Below are 11,750 nucleotides of genomic sequence, written 5' to 3' on the forward strand. Positions count from 1 at the left end.
ATATATCATCTTAAAGTCTGCCATCACAGCAACTATTGCTGCTCCACGGAGGCTTGGGTGAGCCAAGATTTCATATAATGTTATCATTCTAAAGCCTTTCTCAGGGAGAAACTTGCTATGTCATTCCATTGCCAAGTTGGTTGGGAACAGTTTAGACACATGCAAGTAAGTCCAAAGTGAGGTGGAGTATATGCTACAGTACACACCTCGCCTGGCCCAACAGCCTGACTTTGCTCCACATGCAGTGGGCCTCAGTGAACTAAACAGCTGCTAAGAATGAGATTTTAACTCAGTGAAAGTGCAAGCACTTCTCTAGAATGGCAGGCAGTGAGCAAATCTCCGAATTTTGAAGAGAAAAGAAAATTATACATTTATCAGGGAGGGAGAACTTTGCTTTGTGCTGGTATTACAGTGAATGACAGTATTACTTCATAGGGAAATGAATTGGTTGTTATCTAAAGAATTCATTTCCTTGGATACTAAAAGTAAGAGGCAGTGAGTGTGGGAGAAAGACTGGAGGCCATTGCTTAGCTCCAAGGAGAGGCCACTATGCAGAAGAAACTGGCTGGAGAGCACTTGTCTCATATATGGAAGGCCTTGAGTTTGAGTCCCATCAAACACACACACACACACACACACACACACACACACACACACAGCCCACTTGTGCAATGCAAATGCAAGGGGTTCTTATGTTTCAGTGGTGCCAAACATTGGGATATTTATTTGACATTTAAAACATAAAATAATAAGCCAGTCAATTAAAGCAAGCCTAGAATGCAGCAGGCAGCTACCAGTTTTTAAGACTTGGCCCAGAGGGGATATTTCTCTAAAACTGAATTGAGTGGGTTACTTCTTATAGGACATAGATACAGCATTTTAGCTGAGTAGGTGTATAGGTTTTCCCTTTTCTTTGCTAGGGACTTTATTCAGGAATCCCAGACTGGGAGCATGGGATAGAAAGAAAATAAGCATTAAAATGCTTTTTTTTAAACCCACAAAAATTTGTTAAAAAACCAAACTGACCATTGGGTTATATATTAAAACAGTATCTCGAAGTCTGAGAGGAAAATAACTATGTTTAAAAGTAAGTTTCCAGGACAAGTTCACTCATGTCTGCTAAATTTCCAGTAAGTGGAGTACTATCTGTTGAAATAGAATCTTTGGGAAATCTGTTATCACCTTCAGATCTTTATGTTTACTTTCCTGTTGGAGATAGCTAACAGTATTATTAAAATATGTATGCTGAAAAGTTTCCTAAGAACAAATGCCAGGTATGTATTTGAACAGTCAACATTCTAGTTTTAGGAGTATCAAATTAAGCAAATTAAAAAATCCCACCACTATAGGGTTGAAAAACTGGCTTAGCAGTCAAGAGCACTGGCTACTCTTGCAGAGGGCCTGGGTTCAGTTCCCAGCACCCACATGCAGCTAAACTGCCTCTAACTCCAGTTCCAGAAATCATCACCCTCTTCTGCCTTCTGCAGGCACTGCATACACATACTACACATATAAATATGCAGCACTCACACATACACATAAATGTTTTTTAAAAACACCACAAGATTTCAAATTTTTATGTTAATCTTAACCTTACTCTTGAAAATTCAGGGGTTTACAGGGCATCAGTTCCCCAAACCCATAGAACTTTTCATTTCGGCTCTATAAAGTGAACTTGATTATGTCTCATCTGACTGAGATATACCTTTTGCTGGGAGTCTGTGACATTGCCATTCCTGATATTTACAGTCTTTTTTACCAAGTCTAAGATGCGTGTTTATGATGCTGCTATTGCTCTGGTATCAGAAAACTTCTTGTAATTGATGGTGTTTATAGCAGCTGGACACGGTTGCAGGAAGAACCGCATCCTGCCATCATTCTGCTGAGCCACATGCCTTGGGACTACGCATGTGCAGTTGCATTGCCATTTAAAATATGTTTTCAAGGCTGGAGAGATGACTAAGTAGTTGCTCTTGCAGAGGCTAACAACCATCCATAACTTCAGTTCCGATGGATCTGATGCCCTCTTGTGGCCTCTGTGGGCATTGCATGGACATGGTGCTCATATTATATGCAAGCAAAACACTCATATACATAACATTTAAATAAATTTACAAATGGTGGCCTCTGTGGGCATTGCATGGACATGGTGCTCTTATATGCAAGCAAAACACTCATATACATAACATTTAAATAAATTTACAAATTTTTAAAGACTTAAAAAAATAAAAATAAAACGAATTTTTAAAGAACAAATGGGGGAGAATGTGATGGGCAGATGTAAGAATTCTTTGTGCCGATCTTGAACTGTCAATCCTAAAATGATTTCAAATTACAAGGTAAAAATTAAAATGTCTTTAAAAAGGATTAAACTATCTGGCTTTAAAGCGGATACTTATCGTGTAGTAAGAAGGCACAGAACCAAGAATTAAGAGGAAGCTGATATTAGTGAAGTGAATTTCCAGCATTGGAGTGATTTGTTTTTGTATTGTCCTCACAGAGGGCTTTTTAGGACCAAACAGGTGAAGTTGTGGGGATATTTTGTAGCTGAGATACTTGCAAAAAGCCACTGTCAGCCAAGCCAGGCGGCTGAAGGCAGAAGGAGCTGTCAGTTCCTCAGAAGGGTTAAAAACCATTTCAAAGCAGAGGCCGATAAGCAAGGCTGTCATCGAAAAATCATGTCATGGTTTGCTTCAAAGCAGGCTTTTTTCCTTCTTAGTTTATTTTTAAAAGGTGGAGAGATGGCTCAGTAGGAAATGAGTTCATTGTGCAAGCATGAGGACCTGAGTTCAGCTCCCTGGGGCACCCGTACAAAATGCGGAGTGCAGAGGTGGATTGCCTGTAACTCCAGTGCTGTAGGGGAAGAGGCAGGAGGATCCTGGATGTTCGCTGGCCAGCTAGTTTAGCCGAAACATAGAGATCAGGGTTCAGTGAGAGACTCAGTCTCAAAAATAAGGTGGAGAGCAATAGAGAAAGACATCTGATGTTGAATGTTGGCTTCTGCACAGGCATAGCACCTGCATATACATGTAGACACATACACAGAGAGAGAGAGAGAGAGAGAGAGACAGAGAGAGACAGAGAGAGACAGAGAGACAGAGACAGAGACAGAGCGAGACAGAGAGAGATAGAGACAGAGAGACAGAGAGTGAGAGAGCACACTTAAAATGGATCGCATTATAGAACTTAGGGTGTTGTGCTCGTGAATGATCAACATAGGTGTATTTTCATGTCTTTTACTCCAGGATTTAAACCTAGAGTTGAGATGTTCTCAGTTAAGTAAAAGGCAGAGTCTTGGACCTGAAAATTAGAAAAGCTATTTTATTTAAAATTTATTTATTTATTATTATTTGTATGAATGTATTGCCTGCATATGTGTAAGTGCACCTGTGTCGTGCAATGCCCATGGAGGTCAGAAGAGGGCATCAGGTCCCCTGGAACTGGAGTTGAGGACAGCTGTTAGCCACTATGTGGGTGCTGAGAATCAAAGCCAGGTCCTCTGCAAGATCAGCCAGTGTTCTTCACTGCTGAGCCATCTCTCCAGCCCCGGGAAGGCTACTTCATAAGCTCTGTAAGGTTGAGACTATGCCTGATTTATTCACTGGGGTCCCCTGTCCCTTCTCATGCAGCTTTTGCATTGACAAATCAGTGGGTGGGATTAGAATGGAAAAGCCTCAATGCAACATTCCTTCCAAACTCAGGAGGCTGGCTCAGATGTTCATTTAAACTTCACTCTTTTTTTGAATCTATATTCTTATCATTAACATAGATTTTTAAAAATCTTTTCTTTTTAGCCTAGTATTTTCTGACTCTATAGTACCAAGGCAGCTTGAATATTCTTTGCCAGTGACTGGCAAAGTGACAGTTTTCACAGACAGTGCCTTTATCCACCCCAGTGGAGGCATGACAGGTGCAGACAGTCTTGATGTCATGCCCAAGGACACACAGAGGACCTCTGCCTGACTTCGTGTGACCTCTAGTCCTCCCCCTGACACCTGATCAGCCCCAGGACTGATCAGTCTTCCTCCAAATCATACATGAAAAGCATCTTTGAACATGGAACAATGGGAATTACAATTTCTAGGAACAAGACTGTGAAACATTCCTATTAATATACCTGAATAATAATTATTTTTAGAATATAAAGTTCCTAAAAAATACAAACTTGCTTGGGAATTTGTTTGATGTATCTTTAAAGAAGTGAATATGCCGGGTGTGGTAGTGCACACCTTTAATCCCAGCACTTGGGAGGCAGAGGCAGGCAGATCTCAAGGCCAGCCTGGTCTACATAGTGAGTTCCAGGACAGCTGGGGCTACAAGGAGACCCTGTCTCAAAAAAGAAAAAAAAAAAAAAAAGCGAATATAGGGGCTGGAGAGATGGCTCAGCGGTTAAGAACAGTGGCTGTTCTTGCAGAAGACCCGGGTTTGAATCCCAGCACCCACATGGCAGCTAATAACTGTCTGTAACTCCAGTTCCAGGGGATCTGACAGCCTCTTCTGTCCTCTGCGGACATTGCACAACACGGGTGCACTTACCTACATGCAGGCAATACACAAATACACATAAAATAAAAATAATAAATATATTTTTTAAAAAAGTGAATATGATGAAATTGACTGTGTTGTCAATGTAATCTCTTAGCTAAATTATATACAAGATTTATAAAAATTACAGTTAAGCCAGACATGGTGGCACATGCCTGTAGTCCCAGCACTTGGGAGGCAGAGGCAGGTGGATCTCTGTGAGTTCAAGGCCAGCCTGATCTACATAGTGAGTTCCAGGACAGCTCTGGCTACAGGGAGACCCTATCTCAAAAAGATAAAAAAAAAAAAATTACAGTTAAGAATCAATCAGTATGGGAGCTGGAGAGGTAGCTCAATGGTTAAGAGCACTTGCTGCTCTTGCAGAGGACTGGGATTTGGTTCCCAGACCTCACATGGCAGCTAACAACTGTCAGTAACTCCAGTTCCAGGGGATCTGATGCCCTCTTCTGGCCTACACAGGCACTGCATGTACATGATGCACTTACATACATGTAGGCAAAACACTTATGCTCATTTAAAAAAAATCCATTATAAAAAAAATCAATTATATGGCCTAATGATATAGATCCTTCAGCCTCTATAAATGCCACTGTAATAATGACCAATACTTTTCATTTTGCAGGAAATAAACCTGGCTCAGCATAGGATCACAGTAAATACTAAAACTGAAATAATAGCAAAACTTTTTTAAATCCCATTGATTCATGAAGATGGTAATCTGAGGTTTGCTATCTGCCTGCCTGTCTAAGAAGTGAAAAGCAGAAATACTGCAGGCAGTTTAGCCCATCTACTGAAAAGACCCAATTCTCCTGAGCATTTATTCCAGTTACTTACAAATGTGGCTTAATTAGGTTTCTTTCTTATTTATTCCTCCCAGCAAGCTCCTGGGGTCTCTGATTCTCTGCTCTGTGTGGCTAGAATGGTGCTATTTTACAATGTAATTTGAGGATTCAGAATAGTAGGCTAAACAAAAGCTTGGTCCTTCAGAATTAAGTTTTAGCATGAGCATTACCACTTTTCCTAGACATGTTATTAGCTTCCCCAAGCCTCCCTCTTGTCTTCACAAATGGGAAGAATTGTGCCTACCTTCCAGAATGAAGATGATGAGATGAGCCAATTAGCTTACACAAGTGCTCAATAAAAGTTACCTGCCAGCATGCTTGTCATAGAGGGCTCACAGGTGTCTGTCCTTAGGGTAACCAGTACTTTAAACCTACTGGTGATGCCCTTCCGAGTAGCTACAATCAGGATCTCCCTGCAGCTAGGCTGGGGAATGTGGCTCAGTTGATACTTGCCTAGCAGACACGAAGCCCTCAATTCAACCCCTAACACCACATAAAGGATGACACACCATCCTTAGCTACCTAGCAGGTTCCAAGTCAGCCTATCTCAAAAATATAACAAGAGGGAGCGAAGCTGGGATCTGTTTCTCGGGGTTTTTGTTCATGTCTCCCGCCTTCTACTTACAGGTTTCAGATAGGCGACGTTGCTGTGACGGATGTCATTCAAGAGCTGGTCTCTGGGGGTGATTTCCACCAGCGGGGGTGGCCTATTTCTCGGAACTGGCTTGAGCGTTTTGATCACGTCTTTGAGGTTGGTTTTCTCTGGTGCCTCTCTAGCATCCGGCATGCGAGATTTGCGCTGAATTCTCTTCAACTTCACCACCCGGAAGGAGTCGGGGTCGGTCTTGTACTGCGGAGGTTGGGATGGTTTTTTCATTTCATTTCTTCGACCGAAGGGGACTTCTTGGGCATTGGGAGGCCGTCCCGGAGAAGGCTGGAGGAACTCCTGCATCCTGGGGTCTGGCATAGGTCCTCCCAACCTTTCCCACATCCCAGGGGGCAGCCCCAACCCGTTCTCCAACATAGCTATCAACTTCCTCTGTTCTTTAAGTTGCTGCTGCTTCTGCTCCTCTTGTCTTTTCTGCCTTTGTTTATCCTGGTTTCTGGTGAGCAGATTAGTTACCACCATTCTGGGACCCGGAAGCTCGAAATGGTAGCCCATCTTCAGGAGAGTGTTGTTAGCCTTCAAAAGCCTGGATATTTCCATTTCAGCATGGTGGCCCAGCATATGCCTCTGGTTGTGAAACCGAAGTTCGGTGAGTGTCTCATTAAACTGGAGGCACCTCATGATAGCCACGATGCCTTTCCCTGTGATGAAGTTGGACTCGATGTTGAGTGTGGCGATGCTCCTGTTTTCACGCAGCATGTTGGCCAAGGCGAAAGCTACGCTCTCATCCGCACCCACATTGGCTAAGCTGAAGGTTTTGATGTGTTTGTTTTTCTTCATTGCATTGACAAAGTCCAGCAACATTTCTTTAGGGATGTTTTCAATGTTGTTCAGGTTGAGTTCCTTCATGTCCGGGTCATTCTGTCTCACGCGTCTCAAGCTTCCATCCAGATCTGTTTGGTTCCCTGAAGGCCTTGCACTTATCTTCAGAAAGCTGGTATCTAGAGCTAACTTCTTAGCATCTAATTTGGCTATTTTCTTCTCACCTTTTTCTTGGGCCTCTGGCCTGTCTTTCTCTTCTGATGCTTTAGTAGATAGCCGCTGGCTGTTGCTTATGCAATTCTGGATTTGTTTCTTTGCTTGATTTTCTTCTATTTGAACTTTTTCATCACTTTCTTCACCTTCATCTTCATCCTCATCTTCATCCTCCTCCTCTTCCTCCTCCTCTCCCTCCTCCTCCTGGTCATTATCATCATCTTTTTCTTGTACATTGTTGCTGCCTTTAGATTCCCTTTTATTTGCAACGATTTCACTATTGAGTTTTTCTTTTAAAAACTGGGACATACTTTTAATGGCTTTGTCTCTTCGTTCATTCTGTTTTTGAGTGTTTTCCTAAAAAATAAGTTTATTATGATTAGAATACACAGCAGAGAAGAAATGCAAAGCAGGATTTCTACTAGAATTGAAAATATTTTTAAGGGCACTGCAGAGATGGCTCAGCAGTTAGGAACGCTGGCCACTCTTGCAGAGGACCCAGGATTGGTTCACAGCACCCACATGGCAGCTAACAACCACCTGTAACTCCAGTTCCAGGGGAATCTGATGCCCTCTTCTGCCCTCCACAGGCACTGCATGCATGCATGCACTTATGTACATGCAGGAAAACACCCAGACACATAAAATAAAAATAATGAATAAAATATTAAAAATATCTTTAAGGCTTTAAGATGGTTCATTAGGTAAAGTGCCGGCTGTGAAAGAGAAAGAACCTCAGTTCAAATCTCCAGAACCCACAAAAAGGAAGACGTGAGGTGAGGAACAGAGACAGGAGATTCCCTGGAAGCTCTTGGGCCAGTTAGCAAGGATGTCCTGTGACTAATATATACACATGCCATGACATATGCATACCTGTACTTACACACACAGACATGAACACATACACACATATATACACAAGAGATTTTTAAAATTTAAACAAAAAATATTTTAAGTGAAAAAAATCAAGCTAATAAACTGTGTATAATATTCTATGTATGTATATGAATACATGACATTTTATATATAAGAAAACATTCTGGAATTATTATCAAATTCATGCGGTTTTTTCTTAGTAAGGAAGATGACTACTAAGACCAGAGAAAGGGGAAGAATCTAGAAGGCTTTCACTTTTTATAGCATGCAAATTTCTAATGTTTTAAAATATTTTTAATTATTATTTTTAATTTTTGTGTATGAGTGTATTGCCTGCATATAGGTAGGTGCACTTGTGTCATACAATGCCCATGGAGGTCATAAGGGGGTGTCGGATCCCCTGGAACTGGAGTTACTGACAATTGTTAGCTGCCATGTGGGTGCTGGAAATTAAACCTGGGTCCTCTGCAAGAGCAGCTGGTGCTCTTAACCACTGAGCCATCTCTCCAGCCCCAACTTTATAATTTCTAAGTTTGCTTTTTTTAAAATACCAAAGACCCATATGACAAACAAATGCAGCTAACATAAAGATAGACTTATAGATTCACATTTGGGCCTTTGCTTATCTCCATCCAGATACAGTGGTAGCTTGGTTTCTTTGGGAAATTGGTTCCTAGACTCCTGGAACTAATTCCTGGGTGTTTAAGCATCTCGTAACAGTATATATTATGTGCTTATAACCTATACACATCCTCCCCTGAGGAGGTACTTTAAGTCATCCTTAAATGACTTATGATATCTAATACAAGGAATGTAAATAGTTACAATACTATATTGATCAGAGAATGAAAAAAGCTCTGTAAATATTCAGTCTGCATTGCAAAAAAAGTTTAAAAAAAAAGTATTTTCAGGGGCTGGAGAGATGGCTTAGCAGTTAAGAACACTGGTTGTTCTTGCAGAAGACCCGGGTTCGAATCCTAGCACCCATATGGCAGCTAACAACTGTCTCTAACTCCAATTCCAGGAGTTCTGATGGCTTCTTCTGTCCTCCACGGGCATTGCACGACATGGGTGTACTTACCTACATACAGGCAATACACACATACACATAAAATAAAAATAAATAAAATATTTTTAAAAAAGTATTTTCAATCTACAGTTGTTTGAATTCAAAGATATACACAGGACTAACTGCAGTAAAATAAAACCTAGTTTATTTTGTTTTCAGATTCTATATTTTATAAATGGTATTCAATTCTAGAACACTTAAAATATTCACTTTGAAACCTTATGCAGGTTTCAAAATCGGTATGTTGAAGTCTTTGTTTCATATATGGTGGAATAGGCATGTTTGTCAGCAGCCTGTGTTAGGAAATAATTTACTTATATTCCCATAAACTTAACCTTCCTTAAATATATACTTTTCTCATATAACATGCATATCACATTTCCCTGAGAACATAACCTGGTATGGGGAAATGAGAGTTTGATAATCTAGAATATGTTTCCAAAACCTTGATTTGAATTTCACCTCTGAAATTCTGAACACACAGCCAACATTACTCTAGAAACAGGCTTACTAGTTTCTGAAGCAAAGTATGCATAAGGAAGAGCCAGCTACAAAATGGAATAAGATTAAGGTTATATTTATAACTCCTTGCTTTGTCAGGGAAGGAAAATGACAGTTTTCTTTTACATCAATGTTTATTAGGTGCTTATGCATAAATTGTTATGATTTTCATACAGTTGTGTTTTTGTGTGTGCAATTTTGAAAGCTAATGGAGTAATCTGACTCACAGTAGCCTGAGCAAGAATTTAGGCTGGATTTATCAGTACATGACCTGGTCCTTAACCACCTCCTAAAGCCTTCCCAATTGAATTTCTCATCTGTCCCAGCAGGGGGAACCAATCATCAAGATGTTGAAAATATAATGGGAAGAAACATAAGCACTCGTCTTGTTTTCCACCTAAACTTGGTATTCATATGGAATTGACTTTGGATCTATTAACCTGCAATTGTAAAATGTCTGTAAGTGACATATTAGGCTCTAGCCTGATCGAGTCAGCAGTTTATTTTCTGGAGTTTAGTTCATGTTTAAAGTCACCTGCTGGGAAGCCCATTTGCTACTTCCTTTTCTCACACCCAGTGTGCCCTAATGTGACAAGACACATATCTGTATCAGCAGGTGGACCTGAAGAAACTGTGGAGAGATCTCTGTCTTCCTTTCTCTAAGTACTTTCTAAGTGTTATGAATTTGTGCTTTAGGACCAGACAGGTAGCTCAGTGCATAAAGGCACCTGCCACCAGACCTGATGACTTGAGTCCAATTTCTGGGATTCCCATGGTGCAAGGAGAGCACGGACTCATGAAAGTTGTCCTTTGACCCCCCACACACACACGCATGCACACACACAAATAACAAAATATAATAAAAATTTTAAATTGTGCTTTATACATAGCAGGTTTGTAGAGCTGATGGCAGTTCAGTTCTTTAGATTAAAAATTTCAAGAAAGAACTATCTTGAGACAGTTTCACAGCCATCCTATCCCAGATGTCATCACTGATGCCCAAGGCACAGAGGGAATAGTATATATTTTCAGTTCCCAGACTTGGTTTAGTGTGTATGGCCAGATTTTCTAGGAACTGGGAAGCTTTTGGTATTATATGTAAAATCTTGCATGTGTATAGCTAGGCCAGAGAAAGGGGTTCCTAGCTTTGATGAACTTCTCAATGGGGCCTGTGAGCCACAAATGTCAAAAGATTTCAGAACAGCTGTTTCTGGGTTATGAGTTAAGTTTTAAGTATCATGGCTACAGACCACAGGCTCCGACACAGCAACCCGAGGGCAATGTTGAAAGAAAGACACTGACAAGAAATGACCAAGTTTCTTGACAAGAATGACCCTTGTGATTATATCATGCTTCAGAAAGTTCCAGTCTGGAGTAGGATTTAGTAGTATGATATAATCTAGATGTGGCAAAACCCCAAACAAAACCATACACTGAAGCCTGGAGAAATGACAGTTGCAACTCAGACCCTGCCAGCCCAGTCCCGGCAGCCATTTCTCTGTCCCACACAGATCCCTGGTTACCTCAGACTGCACAAAAGTGACAGGAACTCGCTCATCTTCCAACATGCGTCTAGATGCCTTTTGCAGATACATGTAATCGACCAGAGATTTATGGTCGAAGTTTCCTGTGGGTGGCTTGTCGGTTTGATCTTTTTGGATCATCCCCACAGGAAGGTGGGGGTCAGGGGCCATGACTTCCATCTCTGACTGCAATTCCCTCAGCTCTTCAGGGGACAAGTTGGCCAAGATTTCATCTTCATCAAGCTCCTCACTGAGGATTTCTTCTTGATCTGAATTTCTGCCGTGCTCCGACATTGTTTATTTTTATCTGTTTCTAGATTACTAGAAAAGAAGAAATAATCCACTATTCTTTTTTTAAAGAACAAGGATGCAAGCACCTCAGTATCTTCCGGTAAATAAGTATCCCAGGTCAACCCACCCTTGAGAAATTTTTTTCCCAAGAACCTCAGTGGTGCTTCCTGAGCCACTAAGAGTGACTGAAGCTCAGCTCATGAGGGACTATATTAAGCAGGGTTTGGCTGGGCAGAGTCAAGTTATGGAATTACTACGTGACTCCCTTTTCGGCAACTTGAGTCAGCTGTGCAAATCCATCTGACATTTCAGTACAACTGCCTTGTCCACCAATGAGTAGACAGTTCACAGAACCTCTGCAGGAATCCAGCGCATTCTCTTCCACATGGCCTCCCATGGCCACTTACAGCTCCCTACAACCCATGCCCACACACCCCAGATCTCCAGGGGAACCTGCTTCT

General features: G+C 41.2%; 1 protein-coding gene across 1 annotated transcript in view; it reads right to left on the minus strand.

Moving 5' to 3' along the window:
• Nucleotides 1-11,476, minus strand: part of Lmod3 (leiomodin 3) — a 13,691-nt gene extending 2,215 nt beyond the window's left edge. Inside the window, exons 1-2 of the mRNA XM_008827144.3 lie at nt 10,999-11,476; nt 6,013-7,386 (exon numbers count right to left, since the gene is read on the minus strand). Of these exons, the coding sequence (XP_008825366.1) occupies nt 6,013-7,386; nt 10,999-11,292 (1,668 nt within the window). The 5' untranslated portion in view covers nt 11,293-11,476. The remainder of the gene's footprint in view (nt 1-6,012; nt 7,387-10,998) is intronic.
• Nucleotides 11,477-11,750: the final 274 nt, after the last annotated feature.

Source organism: Nannospalax galili, unplaced genomic scaffold (assembly GCF_000622305.1).
Source record: "Nannospalax galili isolate Female #2095 unplaced genomic scaffold, S.galili_v1.0 scaffold1051, whole genome shotgun sequence".
NCBI lineage: Eukaryota > Metazoa > Chordata > Mammalia > Rodentia > Spalacidae > Nannospalax > Nannospalax galili.